Source organism: Oncorhynchus kisutch, linkage group LG17 (assembly GCF_002021735.2).
Source record: "Oncorhynchus kisutch isolate 150728-3 linkage group LG17, Okis_V2, whole genome shotgun sequence".
NCBI classification, from domain to species: Eukaryota; Metazoa; Chordata; class Actinopteri; order Salmoniformes; family Salmonidae; genus Oncorhynchus; species Oncorhynchus kisutch.
This window is the reverse complement of record NC_034190.2, coordinates 81,444,320-81,469,624: the sequence shown is the minus strand read 5'-3', so window position 1 is coordinate 81,469,624 and position 25,305 is coordinate 81,444,320. Positions and strand designations below refer to the sequence as shown.

The window sequence follows — 25,305 nt, the reverse complement described above, 5'->3', positions numbered from 1 at the left end:
CTATTGTACTGTCCTGTGTGGTACAGTCTTTCATATGTGTAGTAGTTTGTATCGTATTGCTTAGTTTATCATTTGTGCCAACTTTGAATTCGATCTAAACCACAGATTAATTTCCTCGATTTTGTAATTGACCTTTATAAAAATCTAATCAAATCAAATTTTATTGGTCACATACACATGGTTAGCAGATGTTAATGCGAGTGTAGCGAAATGCTTGTGCTTCCAGTTCCGACAGTGCAGTAATATCTAACAATTCCCCAGCTACCAAATACACACAAATCTAAAGGGTGAATGAGAATATGCAAGTATATGGATGAGCGATGGCCGAGAGGCATAGACAAGATGCAGTAGATGGTATAAAATACAGCATAGACAGATGATGAGTAATGTAAGATATGTAAACATTATTAAAGTGGTATTATTTAAAAGTGGAATTGTTTAAAGTGACGAGTGATCCATTTATTAAAGTGACTAGTGATCCATTTATTAAAGTGACTAGTGATCCATTTATTAAAGTGACTAGTGATCCATTTATTAAAGTGACTAGTGATCCATTTATTAAAGTGACTAGTGATCCATTTATTAAAGTGACTAGTGATCCATTTATTAAAGTGTCCAGTGATTGGGTCTCAATGTAGGCAGCAGCCTCTCTGAGTTAGTGATTGTTGTTAAGCAATCGGATGGCCTTGAGATTGAAAAACAGTTTATATCTCTAGACACAGATCCGAAGACATTCAAGCAGCACTTTGAGAGCTAGTATCCCAAGTCTACAATGGTCCCAGTACTGGTTGATGTGCAGGCCTAAGTGACCACACAGTCAAATGGACCTACAGCTGAGGTAAGATTGGACCTCCCAAGTGGAGCAGCGGTCTAAGGCACTGCATCTCAGTGCTTGAGGTGTCCAGGTGACACCCTGGTTCGAATCCAGGCTGTATCACAACCCGGCCGTGATTGGTAGTCCAATAGGGGCGGGCACAAAATTGGCCCAGCGTCATCCGGGTATGGCCGGTGTAGGCCGTCATTGTAAATAATAATTTTTTAACTGACTTGGCTAGGTTAAATAAAAATGTTATATTTTAAATATAAATATATAATATAAATATAATATAAATATAATATAAATATATAATATAAATATAATATAAATATAATATAAATATATAATATAAATGTAATATAAATATATAATATATAATATAAATATAATATAAATATATAAATATATAATATAAATATAATATAAATATAATATAAATATATAAATATAATATAAATATATAATATAAATATAATATAAATATATAAATATATAATATAAATATAATATAAATATATAAATATATAATATAAATATAATAAATATATAAATATATAATATAAATATAATATAAATATAATATAAATATATAATATAAATATAATATATATATATAATATAAATATAATATAAATATATAAATATATAATATAAATATAATATAAATATATAAATATATAATATAAATATAATATAAATATAATATATATATATAATATAAATATAATATAAATATATAATATAAATATAATATATATATATAATATAAATATAATATAAATATAAATATATAAATATATAATATAAATATATAATATAAATATATAATATAAATATAATATATAAATATAATATAAATATATATATATATATATAATATAAATATAATATAAATATATAATATAAATATAATATAAATATAATATAAATATAATATATATATATAATATAAATATAATATAAATATATAAATATATAATATAAATATAATATAAATATAATATAAATATAATATAAATATATAAATATATAATATAAATATAATATAAATATAATATATATATATAATATAAATATAATATAAATATAATATAAATATAAAATATAAATATATATATATATATAATATAAATATAATATAAATATAAAATATAAATATATATATATATAATATAAATATAAATATATAAATATATAATATAAATATAATATAAATATATATATATAATATAAATATAAATATATAATATAAATATAATATATATATATAATATAAATATAATATAAATATATAATATAAATATAATATAAATATAATATATATATATAATATAATATAATATAATATAATATAAATATATAAATATATAATATAAATATAATATAAATATAATATAAATATATAAATATAATATATATATATAATATAAATATAATATAAATATATAATATAAATATAATATAAATATAATATATATATATAATATAAATATAATATATATATATATAATATAAATATAATATAAATATATAATATAAATATAATATAAATATATAATATAAATATAATATAAATATATATAATATAAATATAATATAAATATATAATATAAATATAATATAAATATAATATAAATATATAATATAAATATAATATAAATATATAATATAAATATAATATAAATATATATAATATAAATATAATATAAATATATAATATAAATATAATATAAATATAATATAAATATATAATATAAATATAATATAAATATATAATATAAATATAATATATATATATAATATAAATATAATATAAATATAATATAAATATATAATATAAATATAATATAAATATATAATATAAATATAATATAAATATATAATATAATATAATATATATATATAATATAAATATAATATAAATATAAAATATAAATATATATATATATATATAAAGTAAAGGTAAAATAAAAATAAATAAATAAAAATAAATAAAAATATATATATATTTATATTATGCCTCACAGACACACAATGACCACAATGTGACTCACAGACACACAATGACCACAATGTGACTCACAGACACACAATGACCACAATGTGACTCACAGACACACAATGACCACAATGTGACTCACAGACACACAATGACCACAATGTGCCTCACAGACACACAATGACCACAATGTGCCTCACAGACACACAATGACCACGATGTGCCTCACAGACACACAATGACCACGATGTGACTCACAGACACACAATGACCACAATGTGACTCACAGACACACAATGACCACAATGTGACTCACAGACACACAATGACCACGATGTGACTCACAGACACACAATGACCACAATGTGACTGCTGCAACTGAGACAGAATGACATCGAAGGACACACGTGGAGACCCCGAGTATGACTGGACATGGGCCAGATATTTGTGACAACGACTTAAAAAGGGATGCAGAAGCAAACCAGCATCAAACCCATTTGAATGTTTATTCCATAGCCAACCATCTCTAGCTACCCCTTATTCCACACGACTCCTTTTAGGTCCCTCATCTTCAGACACTTTGAAACTCTCCATCTTATTTTTTAAATGTATTTTACCTTTAACTAGGCAAGTTGGTTAAGAATAAATTCTTATTTACAATGACGGCCTACCGGGGAACAGTGACGTAACTGCCTTGTTCAGGGGCAGAACGACAGATTTTTACCTTGTCAGCTCAGGGATTTGATCTTGCAACCTTTCGGTAACTAGTCCAACGATCTAACCACTAGGCTACCTGCTGCCCCTACACTCTAACCACTAGGATACCTGCTGCCCCTACAAACTAACCACTAGGCTACCTGCTGCCCCTACAATCTAACCACTAGGCTACCTGCTGCCCCTACACTCTAACCACTAGGCTACCTGCTGCCCCTACACTCTAACCACTAGGCTACCTGCTGCCCCTACACTCTAACCACTAGGCTACCTGCTGCCCCTACACTCTAACCACTAGGCTACCTGCTGCCCCTACACTCTAACCACTAGGCTACCTGCTGCCCCTACACTCTAACCACTAGGCTACCTGCTGCCCCTACACTCTAACCACTAGGCTACCTGCTGCCCCTACACTCTAACCACTAGGCTACCTGCTGCCCCTACACTCTAACCACTAGGCTACCTGCTGCCCCTACACTCTAACCACTAGGCTACCTGCTGCCCCTACACTCTAACCACTAGGCTACCTGCTGCCCCTACACTCTAACCACTAGGCTACCTGCCTAATTTGCAAATAAATTCATTTAATTCCTACAATGTGATTTTCTGGATATTTTTTTCTCAATTTGTCTGTCATAGTTGAAGTGTACCTATAATGAAAATTACAGGCCTCTCATCTTTTTAAGTGGGAGAACTTGCACAATTGGTGGTTGACTAAATCTATTTTTTTGCCCCACTGTACAACTTCACTGAAGCTGGAGACTTAAATCGCCCTAACTAACGTTAAGCATCAGCTGTCAGAGCAGCTTACCAATCGCTGCAGCTGTACACCAACTACTTTGCAGACAGAGTTCCGTGTGTCAAATCGGAGGGCATGTTGTCCGGACCTCTGGCAGTCTCTATGAGGGTACCACAGGGTTCAATTCTTGGGCCGACTCTTTTCTCTGTATATATCAATGATGTCGCTCTTGCTGCGGGCGATTCCCTGATCCACCTCTATGCAGACGACACCATTCTGTATACTTCCGGCCCTTCCTTGGACACTGTGCTAACTAACCTCCAAACGTGCTTCAATGCCATAGAACACTCCTTTCATGGCCTCCAACTGCTCTTAAAACGCTAGTAAAACCAAATGCATGCTTTTCAACCGTTCGCTGCCCGCACCCGCCCGCACGACTAGCATCACCACCCTGGACGGTTCCGACCTAGAATATGTGGACAACTATAAATACCTAGGTGTCTGGCTAGACTGTAAACTCTCCTTCCAGACTCACATTAAACATCTCCAATCCAAAATTAAATCTAGAATTGGCTTTCTATTTCGCAACAAAGCCTCCTTCACTCACGCCGCCAAACTTACCCTAGTAAAACTGACTATCCTACCGATCCTCGACTTCGGCGATGTCATCTACAAAATAGCTTCCAATACTCTACTCAACAAACTGAATGCAGTCTATCACAGTGCCATCTGTTTTGTTACCAAATTACCTTATACCACCCACCACTGCGACCTGTACGCTCTAGTCGGCTGGCCCCTCGCTACATATTTGTCGCCAGACTCACTGGCTCCAGGTCATCTACAAGTCTATGCTAGGTAAAGCTCCGCCTTATCTCAGTTCACTGGTCACGATAACAACACCCACCCGTAGCACACGTTCCAGCAGGTATATCTCACTGATCATCCCCAAAGCCAACCCCTCATTTGGCCGCCTTTCCTTCCAGTTCTCTGCTGCCAGTGACTGGAATGAATTGCAAAAATCGCTGAAGTTGGAGACTTATTTCCCTCACCAACTTTAAACATCAACTATCTGAGCAGCTAACCGATCACTGCAGCTGTACATAGTCCATCTGTAAATAGCCCACCCAATCTACCTACCTCATCCCCACACTGTTTTTCATCTACTTTTCTGCTCTTTTGCACACCAGTATCTCTACTTGCACATCATCATCATCTGCTCATTTATCACTCCAGTGTTAATCTGCTAAATTGTAATTATTCACTCCTATGGCCTATTTATTGCCTTACCTCCTCATGCCTTTTGCACACACTGTATATAGACTTTATTTTTTATTTTTTCTACTGTGTCATTGACTTGTGTTATTGGCTTGTTTATTGTTTACTCCATGTGTAACTCTGTGTTGTTGTCTGTGTCACACTGCTTTGCTTTATCTTGGCCAGGTGGCAGTAGCAAATGAGAAGTTGTTCTCAACTAGCCTACCTGGTTAAATAAAGGTGAAATAAAAAATTCAAAAATGGTACAGCCATCACTATGTTGAGTGGTACTCCGTAATGTTTTGTCTTTTCCCCAATACAAAGTGTAAATAACAGTGTAACAGGATGCATGTTTTGGAATATTTTTTTATAAAATGTACTTCCATCTTTTCATTCTGTCAATTCGGTTAGTATTGTGGAGTAACTACAATGTTGTTGATCCATCCTCAGTTTCCTCCTATCACAGCCATTCAACTCTATAAACTGTTTTGAAGTCACCATTGGCTTCATGGTGAAATCCCTGAGCGGTTTCCTTCCTCTCCGGCAACTGAGTTAGGATGGACGCCTGTATCTTTGTAGTGACTGGGTGTATTGATACACCATCTGAAGTGTAATAAATAACTTCACCGTGCTCAAAGGGATATTCAATGTCTGCTTTTTAAATTTTTACCCATCTAGCAATAGGTTCCTTTCTCTGCAAACCATTGGAAAACCTCCCTGGTCTTTGTGGTTGAATATGTGTTTGAAATGAACTGCTCAACTGAGGGACCTGACAGATATTTGTATATGTGTGGGGTACAGAGACGAGATAGTCATTCAAAAATCATATTAAACATTATTATTGCAGAGTGAGTCCATGCAACTTATTGTGACTTAAGCACATTTTTTTTTACTCCTGAATTTATTTCGGTTAACTACTTATCAACTGAAGACATTCCAGCTTTTCATTATTTATGAAAAATTCGATATACATTATGTGTGTAGTAGACCAGTAACCAAAAAAAACCTCTATTTAATCCATTTTCAATTCAGGTTGTAACAAAATGTGGAAAAAGTCAAGGGGTGTGAATACTTTCATTGAAAAACACAGCAGCTTTTAGGCATATTTTGCATAACAACAAAGTTGGCTATTTTACAATGGGGGTCGATGGAAAATAATGTTTGGTTTCCCCTATTTGTGGGAGTGGTCGAGGGGAATTTCTTCTTATGATATGAATACCGACTTGGTGTATGAATTACAATACCTTACTCGTCAATCCACAGTGTAATAAATTACATTTACACAATAGACCAACTAATATTTCATAACTGAAATGATAACAGCTGAGTAAATGTTAGTGTTGACATTGTTTATTGTTTATCATTGTTTATCTCCCACTGCATTGTGGGATGCAAATCAGCTATCAGGTAGCTAGGCTTGTATTCTCAAAAAAAAGCTGCATCGTAAACAAGCTCGTACAAGACAGAAGAGAACAAGACACATCTCGTCTCTCTCTTCCGATCCTGTTTCTGCCCCTCCTCTGAGGTTTAGAAATAAACACAATTTAACCTCTCGGAGACAGTGTTCTCCACAAGTACGTAGAGTGGCCAGCCAAATAGTCAAATTAGTAGGTGAGGTGCCCCCAGGGTCCCTAGACGTCCCGAGGTTGGGTAACACTGGTCTAAGACTATATGACAAGGACCATTTTCAAGTAAGAGAACATTAAACCGGTCTTCTCTTGAGATTATAAAAGTATTATTGACAGTTTAACTGCAAGATGTTTGTTCTTCAAATTACAAATTGCATTGGGAAAGTATTCAGACCCATTGACTTTTTCCACAGTGTTACGTTACAGCCTTATTCTAAAATGTATTAAAACAATATTTTCCCCTCATCTATTTACACACAATACCCCGTAATGACAAAGAAAACAGGTTGATTGGGCATGATTTGGAAAGGCAACACACCAGTCTGTATAAGGTCACAGTTGACAGTGCATGTCAGAGCAAAACAAGCCATGAGGTCGAAGGAATTGTCTGTAGAGCTCAGAGACAGGATTGTGTCGAGGCACAAATCTGGGGTAGGGCAGCAAAATAATTCTGCAGCAATGAAGGTCCCCAAGAACGTAGTGGCCTTCATTTTTAAATGGAAGAAGTTTGGAACCACCAAGACTCTTCCTAGAGCTGGCCACCCGCCAAACTGAGGAATCAGGGGAGAAGGGCCAAGAACCCAATGGTCACTCTGACAGAGCTCCTCTGGAGAGGGGAGAACATTCCAGAAGGACAACCATCTCTGCAACACTCCACCAATCAGGCCTTTATGATAGAGTGGCCAGATGGAAGCCACTCCTCAGTAAAAGACACATGACAGCCCACGTGGATTGGGCTGATTAAACCAAGATTGAACTCTTTGGCCTGAATGCCAATCTGGAGGAAACCTGGCACCATCCTTACGGTGAAGCATGGAGGTAGCAGCATCATGCTGTGGGGATGTTTTTCAGCAACAGTGACTGGGAGACTAGTCAGGATCGAGGGAAAGATGAACAGAGCAAAGAACAGAGAAATCCTTGATGAAGTCCTGAGCGCTCTGGAGCAGGTTCTCAGACTGGGGCGAAGGTTCACCACCTTCCAACAGGACAACAACCCTAAGCACACAGCCACGACAACACAGGAGTGGTTCTGGGACAAGTCTCTGAATGTTGTTGAGTGGCCCAGCCAGAGCCCGGACTTGAACCTGATCTAACATTTCTGGAGAGACCTGAAAATAGCTGTGCAGCGACACTCCCTATCCAATGTGACAGAGCTTGAGAGGATCTGCAGAGAAGAATGGGAGAAACTCCCCAAATACAGGTGTGGCAAGCTTGTATCGTCATACCCAAGACTCTAGGCTGTAATCGCTGCCAAAGGGGCTTCAACAAAGTACTGAGTAAAGGGTCTGAATACTTATGTTAATGTGAAATGTCCCCCAAAAAATCACTACATTTGCAAACATTTCTATAAACCTGTTTTTGCCTTGTCATTATGGGGTATTGTGTGTAGATGAGGGAAAAAGCTATTTAATCAATTTTAGAATAAGACTGACGTAAAAGGGGACAGTGCTTTCTGAGAGTCTTGTAATTATTTTATTAATTAAAACAGAAAAATTAATTGAAAAAAGGTTCAATTGAAAAACTAAAAAGGGTTATATCAACATGAACTATTATATCTTTCAGATTTTACATAGCCTAAATGAATCCTAAATGACCATTAGGTAGGGTCCTATAACATCTTATTTTGTTCTTTCCCAAATTCCTTTTAGATTTTCCAGGTTTCCGTTTATCCCATTTATTTCAGGTTATCACACTTAAAAACCACCTTGTTTTTTTGATTATTGAAAAACAACTTAATTGGATGTTGTAAGTCCACAACAATGCTTAAAAACAAATTAGAGACCACATTTGAGGTCTGGGGGGGATTTTTTTTTGCAAAATTGAGATTTTTAGGTGTTTTTTTATTTTTTATTATAGTGAGAGAGACCGTTGTTCAGCGCATGTGTTTTTTTTTTGTTGCTAAATATAATAATGATATAATAAATAAATACATAAATAATAATGGATTGACTAAAATGATCATGATTTCATTCTCCAGGTAAGCATAGGCTACTTTGTAGTTAACATTTAATTGAGAAAGTTTTTCGGGAAAGCCTTTCCATCTACTAGAAGCCGGTCTTCATTAGCATCAATGCTAACAGCTACACAAAGTGGTACACACACACACACACATTCTCGTTGCCTCTTTAGAAAAGTTGCAGGACATATGAATCACTTGTCATGAACTTGAACAAATTCATTTAGTTGATTCCCTACAAAAAAAAAGGTCAATACATGTTCTTATATTGTTGAATTCCGTTTTAATGCCTGAATTCCGAGGTCTCTAATTATAATATTATCCACTACCATCTACCTCGAATGTTTTCATTTATCTGCAGATAATCGTCAAAAAGCCTAGGCCAACCAGAAGCCTATGAAATTGAGGGAGCCAACTTGAACTACTCTCACCGGTGCGATTCGGTAGACTACACTGACTGACGAGATGAGGACACACTCACTTTAGAGTCACTGTCTAGCAAGCCCCGGCAACCTAGGAAATCCATTGGATACCATGGACAAATAACCACGTTGTATGATTTATGAATGGCAAAGGGATACAGGAGATCGACATTATTCAGTCAGTTCGACACATTTTATAAAAGTAGTCAACACTTGCTGTTCAGTTGTCAATCAAAGTAAATAGCCTATGTGCTACGACTCCACGTGGCTGGCTATGTGAAACACGTGAGAGAAAATAAATGAATGTCCCAGAAAAAATTATTTGGCTAAGTGGATTTGACTCATCGTTACCACTTATATTATATGGGACGTGCAAATTCACCAGCATCATGCTCGCTGTCTCCCTCTGTGTAAAGAACAAGCTGCAATTCAGATCCTACTTCCTGCATTGTAAACTGCCAGTGTGTATCTTTGATTATGTGTACATTAAACCAGTTTATAGGCATGACAAGTGGAAGAGGTGTGTGTGTGTGCTAAAACCCTACATCCCAACATTAGCATTCCTTTCCACCACCTCTGGTCTCTTGGCCCTTCCACCCTTACGGTAAGGCAGCTCCCGCTTAGGCCAGCCAAAGCTCTTCTCTGTCCTGCCACCCCAATGTTGGTGGAACAAGCTTCCCCCTAAAGTCGGAACAGCGGAGTCCCTTAACACAGCTTTCGAAAAACGTCTCAAACCCCTACCACTTTGAAGAGTTTCTTAAAATAACTCACGTCACCTCGACTCTCCTCCCTACAAGAAGTGACTTTGCTGATAAATACCTTTGTTGAGGGAAAATGTACATCATACGATTGCTTGTCTCACACAGCTATGTTACGATAAATGCACTAATAAATGCACTCCGGATAAGAGCGTCTGCTAATTGACTAAAATGTTTTATTTTAGTTTTTTTTAAATGTGTGTGTGTGTGTGTGTGTGTGTGTGTGTGTGTGTACTCGGTCTGTCTGTCCGTGTGTGTCTTACTAGGAGGCAGAGTCGTTGAGCTGGTACTCTCTGGAGCGCAGGAAGCAGGTCTGGACACCGCTGTCCGTCCACAGTCTCCGTATCACGCCGGTCAGATCTGATGAGATCACACCCTCTGCCGTTGTACCAGCCAATACAAACAGCTGACGGGCATCGTCCTGGCAACAGAGACATCCCCATTAGAACACCGATTGGTTGATTAAGTTTTAATGTCACGTGCACAAGTACAGTGAAATGCCTCTTGCAAACTAAAACATTCAATAATCAATAACAATGTACTTCTAGAAAAAAAACACACGAGAAATAAGAATAGGAAATATGAAATACACAAAGTAAGTAAGGAAGGATATATTTAAAAAGTCAGTTCCAACACCATCTTTACATGAGCAGGGATACTGGAGTGATGGAGGTAGATATGTATAGGGGGAAGGATGGAGGTAGATATGTATAGTGGGAAGGGGACAGGGATACTGGAGTGATGGAGGTAGATATGTATAGGGGGAAGGATGGAGGTAGATATGTATAGTGGGAAGGGGACAGGGATACTGGAGTGATGGAGGTAGATATGTATAGGGGGAAGGAGACAGGGATACTGGAGTGATGGAGGTAGATATGTATAGGGGGAAGGAGACTGGGATACTGGAGTGATGGAGGTAGATATGTTTAGGGGGAAGGATGGAGGTAGATATGTATAGGGGTAAGGTGACTAAGCAACAGGATATAAGATAAACAGAGTAGCAGCAGCTTGTATGTTAGTGGGTGTGCAGGTGTGTTGAGTCAGTATAAATGTATGTGCATTTGTGCATGTGAGTGAGCAGATGATGGAGTGTGTGTGTTTTGGAGTGACAGTGTGTGTGTGTTTTGGAGTGACAGTGTGTGTGTGTGTGTGTTGGAGTGACAGTGTGTGTGTGTGTGTGTGTGTGTTGGAGTGACAGTGTGTGTGTGTGTGTTGGAGTGACAGTGTGTGGTGTAGTGTGTATTGTCATAACTCTCCTGTGAAGAATCAGGTTGCAGTGTGTCCTCTCTACAGCGCCCTCTCTCTCTCCCGCAGAGGGTGAGGCAGAGGGTGAGGCAGAGGGCGAGGCAGAGGGCGAGGCAGAGGCAGAGGGAGAGGCAGAGGCAGAGGGAGAGGCAGAGGCAGAGGGAGAGGCAGAGGGTGAGGCAGAGGGCGAGGCAGAGGGGGAGGCAGAGGGGGAGACAGAGGGGGAGGCAGAGGGGGAGACAGAGGGGGAGACAGAGGGTGAGGCAGAGGGAGAGGGGGAGGCAGAGGGAGAGACAGAGGGAGAGGCAGAGGGTGAGGCAGAGGGAGAGGGGGAGGCAGAGGGGGAGGCAGAGGGAGAGGCAGAGGGGGAGGCAGAGGGCGAGGCAGAGGGGGAGGCAGAGGGGGAGGCAGAGGGGGAGGCAGAGGGGGAGGGGGAGGCAGAGGGAGAGGGAGGGGGGGAGGCAGAGGGAGGGGGGGAGGCAGAGGGAGAGGCAGAGGGAGGGGGGGAGGCAGAGGGAGGGGGGAGGGAACCACTTTATGGAGGACATAACCGTCTCTATGCTCTGTAGTGTTTCCAGATTGGAATGTAAACTGTGGAACACAAAAAGAGACACTTTGACATCAACACTTTTGAATAATTGAAGAGTATTTCTGTATTCCAAGCAGTTGAAATGGTCCGTGGACACATAAGGAACAGTCCTGTCGAGTATGTTTCATTTGGTGACCTCATGGAGGACAGGACACACACATTACTGTTTCTTTGGGTTGTGTACACCTCTCAATTTTAGGGTTTGCATCTGAATGTTATATAAAATAAATGATTGAGCTCTGATAATATTATTATATGTTACTGTAAATGGATTAGTATAAATGTGGGGCGGCAGGTAGTCTAATGGATAGAGTGTTGGGCCAGTAACCGAAAGGTTGCAAGATCGAATCCCTGAGCTATAACAAGGTAAAGAAATATGTTGTTCTGCCCCTGAACAAGGCAGTTAACCGACTGTTCCCAGGCCGTTATTGAAAATAAGAATTTGTTCTTAACTAACTTGCCTAGTTAAATAAAGGTAAAATAAGAATTTGTTCTTAACTAACTTGCCTAGTTAAATAAAGGTAAAATAAGAATTTGAAAATATATACACGTATAGATTAGAGCAGCAGAAATATCCCTGGACTACATAAGACAAGCTCTGGCGTGTGTGTGTACTAACAAACTACATGCCTACTGTATGAGACAGTATATCCACACACACACGCTACTTCTTACAGTGTCATGAATTTAGTGTGGTGTTATGAATTGCATTGCACAACAAGGATAGTAGACCGGGAGGTGGGAGTAATAAGCCTGTAATAAATATGTAATTGCAATGAGGAAATGTGTTGCAATGAGAAAGAAAGAAAGAAAGGTTAGAAATGATCAAATAAAGACATAATGGCAGGTCACCACCTGGCATTATGTTAAAAGCAGTGATGCAGGTGAAGAACAAAATCAAAAATCAGGATTACAGCAAAGGATTTTGACATAAATTACCGTACTCTGACTCTGTATTGTCAAACGGTTACCAGAGAAGCAGTTGAAAGTCAGACAGCCAAGCCAACAACAATGTTTGGCTACACAAAACCACGGCAGGTTTCTTCCACCTCATATAGAGATGCAGCTTGTATATGACTAGGTCAGCTGACATTTACTTTGGTCTGTTGCCAAGTGAGGTCAGAAGACTTGCCAGTTACCAGTTTGCTGTGGCACACCAACTGTAGTTGGCGCCAATGTGGGCAGAAAAAGGCCAGCTCGGAGTGGCTTACATGCTCTTAAAGCACTACCCAATGCTGTCGCTGAGAAAGAAGGAGGCAACTAGCCTTGGCAGGACAAGTAGCTTCTTCGACAATGTAGCATAAGTGATACAGAGATATACATTTTGGCCAGGAGACATACGGAATGTCAGTGAAACTGGGGTGACCACTGTACATGAACCTGACAGAGTGATGGGCAGACGTGGATTCAAACAAGTAGGGTCACTGACCTCCGCTGAAAGGGGTACCCTCGTCACAGTGCCGTCTCAGCCACAAGGAACAGTATACCTCCATATTTTATATGCCCCCCCGTGTCAACGTTCACAATCATTTCCTGATCAACGGGACACCTTGCCCAAAAAGAAAGGGAAATACCCTCTGGGTGGATGAAAGATGTGCACTTTGTTGACTTCCTGAAACATTTTGTCGAGAATACGAAGTACTCAAAGGAGAAGCCCAGTTTTACTCCTTTTAGACAAAACCACGAGTCTCATCTGTCCATTGATGGACTCAATTATGCTGTCATTCCCACCCCATTGCTCTCATCGGCTTCAACCCTTAGACAGGTCTGTCTACAGGACGCTAGAGGCACATCAACACAGTGATTCCAGCTCTGCCAGCACCATTCCAGCCCTGCCAGGCACCATTCCAGCCCTGCCAGGCACCATCACCATTCCAGCCCTGCCAGGCCCCGGCACCATTCCAGCCCTGCCAGGCCCCGGCACCATTCCAGCCCTGCCAGGCCCCAGCACCATTCCAGCCCTGCCAGGCCCCAGCACCATTCCAGCCCTGCCAGGCCCCAGCACCATTCCAGCCCTGCCAGGCCCCAGCACCATTCCAGCCCTGCCAGGCCCCAGCACCATTCCAGCCCTGCCAGGCACCAGCACCATTCCAGCCCTGCCAGGACCCAGCACCATTCCAGCCCTGCCTAGCACGAGCTCAGACGCAGACCTGCCCAGTTCTTATGCTAGCACCAGCTCACCCATGTCCAGTGAACAACCCAACACCTTGATTAGTTCTATCAGCTAGTGTAGAATACATAGAACATAGAACAATATGCCTACCGCTCGTGTGGCGTCCCCAAAGTCTATCTTTAGGCGTCCCATGGCTCTGATGATGGCGATGATAGACTGGATTGTGTTGCTGTACACCACCACTCTGTACTGTTTACACTCCTCCTCAGAGTAGCCGGCCTCATGGATGATCCTGAATGGGAGGACAGAGGTTGATCTTTTTTTTACATTTTCAGATCAGACCCGGGTTTCTAAAACATGAAATATATATATTTTTTTAAATACTCCCACTCTCCCCCCCCACCTCTGTTGAGTTGGCTTAATAAACCAATAGAAAAAGTCTCAAAACTGCAAAAACTTCCCATCTGGCAGACCCAAGAAAACACTTAAAGTATTTGAAAGGATATTTTTCAAATATTTGAGCTCAGATCTGTTTCAGATCAACCCAAGTAACATGTAATACTTCACAGAAGTCACTGGGTGTTTTCCAATGTCAATATCCACTTAGCATGAAGCAATGTATTAGGCACTTACACTATGTGGTGAGGACATTGGATCACAGCCAATCTCTAATAAGGCTGATCAAGAACAGGACAACATTCAGGATGATCTTTTAGATTTCAGATCAAAACAAGTAGGGTAGTGACTTTCCTGGTTTGCGGAAATCTTGGTTGGTGAATTCTCTTCTTATTCCAGTAATCCTTCAACTGGGATATCTGGAAATAAACCTAGTCATTTTAGGGAAGGTTTCTGGAAATAAACCTAGTCATTTTAGAGAAGGTTTCTGGAAATAAACCTAGTCATTTTAGGGAAGGTTTCTGGAAATAAACCTACATGATTTGGCTTCACAGAAGTCTCTAGTCTAAGGGCTGACTGAAATGTTCCTGGATGTGTGGACATTTAGGACAAGACATTTCAAAAACCAATCAACTTTTAATAGCATGGTGAATTGTGCATGAGTGACGAGGCGTCAAGGGTTGGGAGTCTATTCAGGCCATTCCAGGCCAGCATCTGTGGCCATTGTTTAGTTCGTTATGTAATGGGTGCTTCCTCCATCCTCGCTCTGCCTGAGCAGTGCCATGCTAAATGAGGCTAGCGTCTCTATATGCATACACAGAACACGGTCACACGCACGCACAAACACGCACACACAAAACACACACAGACTGACAGAGCTGAACTCAGCTGTCGATGAGGATTCTCCCTGAACCATTAAGCCCTCAGAAAATACTGTACAACATATTCCGAATTCCATTTTTTTTATCAGTCAACTGTTTGATAAGTTAAAATGATCAATTACACAACTTATTAAAATGTCATCACCAGAAATGGTAACAGTAACCTTTGATTTAGTTCATACAAGTTTGTCAGAATCCAGTTTGGACTGAAACATGCCACCATCCATCCTGGTGTATGTGAGTTTGATAGAATTCCATTTGGGCTGCAACTAAAGCTGAACGATTAACAATACTACCACCCCCCCCCCCCCTGATAATTAAACAACTAGGTGACCGATTCAATTAGTTGAATTCCATTTAGTTCCTTTTTGTGTGAGCTCAATGCACCGTTTCTCTAACGGCAAATCCTATCAAGCACGAGAGACATCACATCAAGAATGAACTGCGGGACGCTGTAGGGAGTTGTAGTTTTCAATAGACAAAATACTCAACCTAGTTCAGCGCAGAAAACATTGTAATTAACAACAATGAGCAGGATCCATTGCGATTATTCTTCCCGGCACAAAGACCACATGAGAGAAGAATGTACACAACCCAGCAAACGAGAGGGATAGAGACAGTTCAGGAGGTATAGCTCTACTAACCGATTGATAGTTGTAGCAGTCTTGAAACTATGTCTAACCTAATTTTAAGAACTATTAAAATGGTGATTTCATCAAACAGGTCTGCAGCACGGGCAGCCGTGACAACCCAAAGATCACAGGGCCGCCGTGACAACCCAAAGATCACAGGGCCGCCGTGACAACCCAAAGATCACGGTCAGCTGTGACAACCCAAAGATCACGGTCAGCTGTGACAACCCAACGATCACGGGCCGCTGTGACAACCCAACGATCACGGGCCGCTGTGACAACCCAAAGATCACGGGCCGCGCCGTGACAACCCAACGATCACGGGCCGCTGTGACAACCCAACGATCACGGGCCGCTGTGACAACCCAACGATCACGGGCCGCTGTGACAACCCAACGATCACGGGCCGCTGTGACAACCCAACGATCACGGGACGCGCCGTGACAACCCAACGATCACGGGCTGCGCCGTGACAACCCAATTATCACGGGCTAGCCTTTTCACTAGCCAAGATGAGCTTGGATAGTTGGGGACCACAGAGAAAGTTAGACCAGTATTAAACATTATGAGAACAGATTATTGCATGGGGAAAAACATTAAGAACACTTCCGTGACAGACTGACCATCATCTACTACTTCCGTGACAGACTGACCATCATCTACTACTTCCGTGACAGACTGACCATCATCTACTACTTCCGTGACAGACTGACCATCATCTACTACTTCCGTGACAGACTGACCATCATCTACTACTTCCGTGACAGACTGACCATCATCTACTACTTCCGTGACAGACTGACCATCATCTACTACTTCCGTGACAGACTGACCATCATCTACTACTTCCGTGACAGACTGACCATCATCTACTACTTCCGTGACAGACTGACCATCATCTACTACTTCCGTGACAGACTGACCATCATCTACTACTTCCGTGACAGACTGACCATCATCTACTACTTCCGTGACAGACTGACCATCATCTACTACTTCCGTGACAGACTGACCATCATCTACTACTTCCGTGACAGACTGACCATCATCTACTACTTCCGTGACAGACTGACCATCATCTACTACTTCCGTGACAGACTGGCCATCATCTACTACTTCCGTGACAGACTGGCCATCATCTACTACTTCCGTGACAGACTGGCCATCATCTACTACTTCCGTGACAGACTGGCCATCATCTACTACTTCCGTGACAGACTGGCCATCATCTACTACTTCCGTGACAGACTGACCATCATCTACTACTTCCGTGACAGACTGACCATCATCTACTACTTCCGTGACAGACTGGCCATTATCTACTACTTCCATGACAGACTGGCCATCATCTACTACTTCCATGACAGACTGGCCATCATCTACTACTTCCATGACAGACTGGCCATTATCTACTACTTCCGTGACAGACTGACCATTATCTACTACTTCCATGACAGACTGACCATCATCTACTACTTCCGTGACAGACTGACCATCATCTACTACTTCCATGACAGACTGGCCATAATCTACTACTTCCATGACAGACTGGCCATCATCTACTACTTCCATGACAGACTGGCCATTATCTACTACTTCCATAACAGACTACACCTACACGGTGACCTCACCTGGCTTAACTGGTGCCTCTAGAGACAAAACCTCTCATCGTCACTCAATGCCTAGGTTTACCTCCACTGTACTCAAATCCTACCATACCCTTGTCTGTACATTGAATCTATTCTTCCACGCCTAGAAATCTGCTCCTTTACCTCTCTGTTCCGAACGCACAAGACGACCAGTTCTTATAGCCTTTAGCTGTACCCTTACCCTACTCCTCCTCTGTTCCTCTGGTGATGTAGAGGTGAATCCAGGCCTTGCAGCCCCCGGTACCACACCTATTCCCCAGGCGCTCTCATTTGTTGACTTCTGTAACCGTAAAAGCATTGGTTTCATGCATGGTAACATTAGAAGCCTCCTCCCTAAGTTTGTTTTATTCACTGTTTTAGCACACTCCGCCAACCCTGATGTCCTAGCAGTGTCTAAATCCTGGCTTTGGAAGGCCACCAAAAATGTCCATCCCAAACTAAAACATATTCGACAAGATAGAACTGCCAAAGGGGGCGGATTTGCAATCTACTGCAGAGATAGCCTGCAGAGTTCTGTCATACTATCCAGTTGTGCCAAAACAATTCGAGCTTCTACTTGAAGAAAAAACAACTTTCCAGAAACAACTCTCTCACTGTTGCCGCTTGTTATAGACTCCCTTCAGCCTGCAGCTGTGCCCTGGACACCAGATGTGAATTGATTGAAGAAAGATGGGGGGCAGAGTTCGTTCTGTTAGGTGACCTAAACTGGGATATGCTTAACACCCCGGCCATTCTACAATCTAAGCTAGATGCCCTCAATCTCACACAAATTATTAAGGAACCTACCAGGTACAACCCTAAATCCGTAACCATGGGCACCCTCTTGGATATCATCCTGACCAACTTGCCCTCAAATACACCTCTGCTGTCTTCAACCAGGATCTCAGCGATCACTGCCTCATTGCCTGCCTGCGTGATGGGTCCACAGTCAAACAGCCACCCCTCATCACTGTCAAACGCTCCCTAAAACACTTCAGCGAGCAGGCCTTTCTAATCGACTTGGCCCGGGAATCCTTGAAGGATATTGACCTCATCCCGTCAGTTGAGGATTCCTGTTTGCTCTTCAAAAGTGCTTTCCTCCCCATCTTAAATAAGCATGCCCCGTTCAAAAAATGAAGAACTAAGAGCAGATATAAACCTTGGTTCACCCCAGACTTGACTGCCCTTGACCAGCACAAAAACATCCTGTGGCGTTCTGCATTAACGTCGAATAGCCCCTGCGATATGCAACTTTTCAGGGAAGTTAGGAACCAATATACTCAGTCAAGTTAGATCAAACAGAAATTTGCATCCTGTAGCACTAATTCAAAACGGTTTTGGGACACTCAAGTCCATGGAAGATAAGAGGACCTCCTCCCAGCTGCCCACTGCACTGAGGCTAGGAAACACTGTCACCACCAATAGATCTACAATAAATCGATCATTTCAATAAGCATTTTTCAATGGCTGGCCACGCTTTCAAGCTGGCTACCCCAGCCAACATCATCAGCAACCAGTGCAGCAACTTGCCAAATCCCTCCCCGCTTCTCTTTCACCCAAAACCAGACAGCTGATGATCTGAAAGAGCTGCAACATCTGTATCCCTATAAATCAGCTGGGCTAGACAATCTGGACCATCTCTTTCTAAAATTATCCACCGGAATTGTTGCAACCCCTATTACTAGCTCATTCAACCACTCTTTTGTATCGTCTGAGATCCGACGATTGGAAAGCTGCCGCGGTCATCCCCCTCTTCAAAGGGGGAGACACTCTAGACCCAATCTGTTATAGACCTACATCCATCCTGCCCTGTATTTCTAAAATCTTCGAAAGCTAAGTTAACAAACAGATCATCAACCATTTCAAATCCCACTGTACCTTCTCCACTATGGACTCTGATTTCCGAGTTGGTCATGGGTGCACCTCAACGACGCTCAAGGTCCTAAACGATATCATAACTGCCATTGATAAGAGACAGTACTGTGCAGCTGTATTCATCGACCTGGCCAAGGCTTTCGACTATGTCAATCACTGCATTCGTATCAAGCAGACTCAATAGCCTTGGTTTCTCAAGTGACTGCCTCGCCTGGTTCACCAATTAATTCTCAGACTTCAGCGTGTCAAATCGGAGGGCCTGTTGTCCGGACTTCTGGCAGTCTCTATGGGGGTGCCACAGGGTTCAATTCTCGGGCCGACTCTTTTCTCTGTATACATCAAACGATGTCGCTCTTGCTGCTGGTGATTCTCTGATCCACCTCCTTCTTTGGACACTGTTAACAAACCTCCAGACGAGCTTCAATGCCATAGAACTCTCCTTCGGTGGCCTCCAACTGCTTTTAAAATGCTAGTAAAACTAAATGTATGCTCATCAACCGACTGTCGTCCGGACCCACCCGCCCGCCCGTCCGTCCAGCATCACTACTCTGGACGGTTCTGACTTGGAATATGTGGACAACCACAAATACCTAGGTGTCTGGTCAGACTGTAAACTCTCCTTCCAGACTCACATTAAACTTCCAATCCAAAATTAAATCTAGAATCGGATTCCTATTTTGCAACAAAGCATCCTTCACTCATGCTGCCAAACATACCCTCGTAAAACTAACTATCCTACCCGATCCTCGACTTTGGTGATGTCATTTACAAAATTGCCTCCAACACTCTACTCAGCAAACTGGATGTAGTCTATCACAATGTCATCTGTTTTGTCACCAAATCCCCATATACTACTCACCACTGCGACCTGTATGCTCTCATTAGCTGACCCTCACTACATATTTATCGCCAAACCCACTGGCTCCAGGTCATCTACAAGTCTTTGCTAGGTAAAGCCCCGCCTTATCTCAGCTCACTGATCACCATAGCAACACCCACACGTAGCACGCGCTCCAGCAGGTATATTTCACTGGTCATCCCCAAAGCCAACACTACCTTTGGTCGCCTTTCCTTCCAGTGCTGCAAATGACTGGAACAAATTACAAAAAAAAAAATCACTGAAGCCGGAGTCTTATATCTCCCTCTCTAACTTTAAGCATCAGCTGTCAGAGCAGCTTACCGATCACTGTACCTGTACACAGCCAATCTGTAAATAGCACACCCAACTACCTCATCCCCATATTGTTATTTATCCTCTTGCTCTTTTGCACCCCAGTAACTCTACTTGCACATCATCATCTGCACATCCATCACTCCAGTGTTAATGCTAAATTGTAATTATTCCACCTCTATGACCTACTTATTGCCATACCTCCATACTCTTCTACATTTGCACACACTGTAAATAGATTTTTCTATTGTGTTATTGACTGTACATTTGTTGATATGTAACTATGTGTCGTTGTTTTTGTCACACTGCTATGTTTTATCTTGGCCAGGTCACAGTTGTAAATGAGAACTTGTTCTCAACTGGCCTACCTGGTTAAATAAAGGTGAAATAAACAAATGTTTAAAAAAATAAAAAGGGTTTTGTTTTTACTAATCTCTAAATTATAGAATAGTGAAACCATCAACTAGGAAATAACACATATGGAATCATGTAGTAACAAAATAAGTTTTAAAGATTCTTCAAAGTAGCCACCCTTTGCCTTGATGACAGCTTTGCACACACTTTGCATTCTCTCAACCAGCTTCATGAGGTAGTTACATGGAATGCATATCAATTAACAGGTGTGCCTTGTTAAAAGTAAATGTGTGGAATTTCTTTATTTCTTAAAGTGTTTGAGCCAATCCGTTGTGTTGTGACAAGGTAGAGGTGGTATACAGTAGATAGCTCTATTTGGTAAAAGACCAAGTCCATATTATAGCAAGAACAGCTCAAATAAGCAAAGAGAAATTACAGTCCATCATTACTTTAAGACATGAAGGTCAGTCAATGCGGAAAATTTCAAGAACTTTGAAAGTTTCTTCAAGTGCAGTCACAAAAACCATCAAGCACTATGATGGAACTGGCTCTCATGAGGACTGCCACAGGAAAGGAAGGGTTGCAGAGGGTAAGTTCATTAGAGTTACCAGCCTCAGAAATTGCGGCCCAAATAAATGCTTCAGAGTTCAAGTAACAAACACATTTCAAAATCAACTCAGAGGAGACTGCGTGAATCAGGCCTTCATGATCAAATTGCTGCAAAGAAACCACTACTTAAAGGACACCAATAAGAAGAAGAGACTTGCTTGGGCCAAGAAACACGACCAGTGGAAATCTGTCCAAATTTGAGATTTTTGGTTCCAACCGTCTTTGTGAGACACAGAGTAGGTGAATGGATGTATGTGTGGTTCCCACCGTGAAGCATGGAGGAGGTGGTGTGATGGTGCTTTGCTGGTGACACTGTCAGTGATTTATTTAGAATTCAAGACACACTTAACCAGCAAGGCTACCAAAACATTCTGCAATGATACGCCATCCCATCTGGTTTGCGCTTTGTGGAACAATCATTTGTTTTTCAACAGGACAATGACCCAACACACCTCCAGGCTGTGTAAGGGCTGTGTAAGGGCTATTTGACCAAGAAGGTAAATCGAGTGCTGCATCAGATTACCTGATCACCTGGCCTCCACAATCGACCTCAACCCAATTGAGATGGTTCAGGATGAGTTTGACCACAGAGTGAAGGAAAAGAAGCCAACAAGTTCAGCATATTTGGGAACTCTTTCAAGACTGTTGGAAAAACATTCCAGATCAAGCTCGTTGAGAAAATTCCAAGAATGTGCAAAGCTGTCATTAAGGCCAAAGGTGCCTACTTTGAAGAATATCAAATATAAAATATATATTGATTTGTTTAAAAAAAAAAATGGTTACTGACTGAATCCATGTGTTATTTCATAGTTTATGTCTTCACTATTATTCCACAACGTAGGAAATCATCAACAGAAAGAAAACCCCTTGAATGAGTCCAAACTGTTGGTCCTGTACATCCAGACAACACTGTGGGAAGCATTGGGTAAGCATTTCACAGGGTTGCTCGAGAAACCTTGTCGAGTCCCATGCCCCGACCAATTGAAGCTGTTCTGAGGGCAAAAGGGGGGTGCAACTCAATATTACACTGAACAACAAGTGTTGGTCCCATGTTTCATGAGCTAAAATAAAAGATCCCAGAAATGTTACATTTTGCACAAAAAAGCTTATTTCTCAAAAATGTTTTTACATTCCTGTTGATAATCACCCACCTGACAGGCAATTAAACAGCATGATCATTACACAGGTGCACCTTGTGCTGGGGACAATAAAAGGCCACTCTAAAATGTGCCGTTTTGTCGCAAAACACAATGCCACAGATGTCTCAAGTTGAGGGAGCAATTGGAATGCTGACTACAGGAATGTCCACTAGAGTTGTTGCCAGATAATTTTATTATTATTTTTCTACCATAAGCTGCCTCCAATGTCGTTTAAGAGAATTTGGTAGTACGTCCAACCGGCCTCACAACCATAGACCACGTGTAACCACACCAGCCCAGGACCTCCACATCCGGTTTCTTCACCTTCGGGATCATCTGAAACCACCTGGACAGCTGATGAAACTGTGGGTTTGCACAACTGAATAATTGCTGCACAAACTATTAGAAACCGTCTCAGGGAAGCTCATCTGCATGCTCGTCGTCCTCACAAGGGCTTAACCGACTTCAGTGGGCAAATGCTCACCTTAGATGGCTACTGGCTGGCACGCTGTAGAAGTGTGCTCTTCATGGATGAATCTGGGTTTCAACTGTACCGGGCAGATGGCAGACAGCATGTATGATGTCGTGTGGGTGAACGGTTTGCTAATGTTAACGTTGTGAACAGAGTGCCCCATGGTGGTGGTGGGGTTATGGTATGGGCAGGCATAAGTTACGAACAACAAACACAATTACATTTTAATCGATGGCTATTTGAATGCACAGATATACAGTGACAAGATCCGGCGGCCCATTGTCGTGCCAGTCATACGCCGCCATCACCTCATGTTTCAGCATGATAATGCACAGCCCCAATTCCTGGAAGCTGAAAATGTCACAGTTCTTCCATGGCCTGCATACTCACCAGACATGTGAGGAGTGGGGCAACATTCCACAGGCCACAATCAACAGCCTGATCAACTCTAGGTGAAGGAGATGTGTCACGCTGCATGAGGCAAATGGTGGCAACACCAGATACTGACTGGTTTTCTGATCCATGCCCCTACGTTGTTTCCCACTTTTTTTTAACAGTTATCTGTGACCAACAGAAGCATATCTGTATTCCCAGTCATGTGAAATCCATAGATTACGCCTAATGAATGTATTTAAATTAACTGATTTCCTTAAATGAACTGTAAATCAATAAAATATTAGAAATTGTTGCATGTTGTGTTTATATATTTTTATATTTTCATATATTCATATTTTTGTTCACTATACAGTAGTATAGAGAAGGTGTTCCTAGCGCACAAATGTTTTTGAAAAATATATTTTTAAACAAAATTCTATTGAGAAACTAATGAATTAAAGTTAATTTGTTTATATAAATATCTTAAAATGTAGCGAATTTAAGGTTTGTGTCATTAGATTTGGGATCGCAAGACATTTAAGGGGTAAAAACTAAAACTAAATGGGGTCCCAAGAAATTCTGGCGAAAAAAAGAAAAAATGGGGTCACTGCTGAAAAAGTTTAAATACCACTAGTATTAGATGGTTGTCTAAGATACTGAATAATAAAGTCAAACAAAATATACACACTCAGTGGCGAATATATTAGGTACATCCATCCAGTAACAGGTCGGACCCCCACTTTAACCTCCGGAACAGCATGGAAACGTTGCTCAATTTGTATCAAGGGACTGTTCGTGTGCCAGGAAAACATTCCCCACACCAGTACACAAACAGCCTGTACCGCAGACACTAGACAGGATGGGGCCATGGACTCATGCTGTTTATTCCAAATCCTATCATCAGCATGACACAACAGGAACTGGAATTCGTCAAACAAGGCAATGTTTTTCCCACTCCCACTCGTGTACCCACTGGAACTGTTGCTGCTTCTTCTTCTTCTTCTTGTTTTTAGCTGATAGGAGTGGAACGCGGTGTGGTCGTCTGCTGCAAAAGCCCATCCATGACAAGGATCGACTAGTTGTGGCTTCCGAGATGCCGTTCTGCACACACTGCGCCGTTATTTGTGGCCCGCCTGTTAGCTTGTACGATTCTTGCCATTCTCCTTCGACCTCCCATCAACGAGCTGTTTTCTCCCACAGGACTGCCGCTGAATGGATGTTTTTTTGTTTGTTGCACCATTCACACATTCACGCTAGACACAGTCGTGCATGAAGAGCCCAGGAGGCCGGATATTTCTAAAATACTGGCACCGACGATCATTCCACGCTCAAAGACGCTTAGGTAACTAGTTTTGCCCATTCTAAATATTCAGTCAGGTTTGTAGGCCTCCTTGCTCGCACACGCTTTTTCGGTTCTGCCCACAAATTTGACAGGCTTGAGGTCAGGGCTTTGTGATGACCACTCCAATACCTTGACTTTCTTGTCCTTAAGCCATTTTGCCACAACTTTAGAAGTATGCTTGGGGTCATTGTCCATT

The 25,305-nt window shown here is 40.9% G+C and overlaps 1 protein-coding gene across 3 annotated transcripts in view; it reads right to left on the bottom strand.

Moving 5' to 3' along the window:
• Positions 1-25,305, bottom strand: part of LOC109881067 (guanine nucleotide-binding protein G(i) subunit alpha-like) — a 74,544-nt gene that overhangs the window by 30,402 nt on the left and 18,837 nt on the right. For all 3 annotated transcript variants that reach the window (XM_031794774.1, XM_031794775.1, XM_031794776.1), the window contains exons 3-4: positions 14,386-14,527; positions 10,552-10,709 (exon numbers count right to left, since the gene is read on the bottom strand). In XM_031794774.1, coding sequence (XP_031650634.1) covers positions 10,552-10,709; positions 14,386-14,527 — 300 coding nt within the window. The remainder of the gene's footprint in view (positions 1-10,551; positions 10,710-14,385; positions 14,528-25,305) is intronic.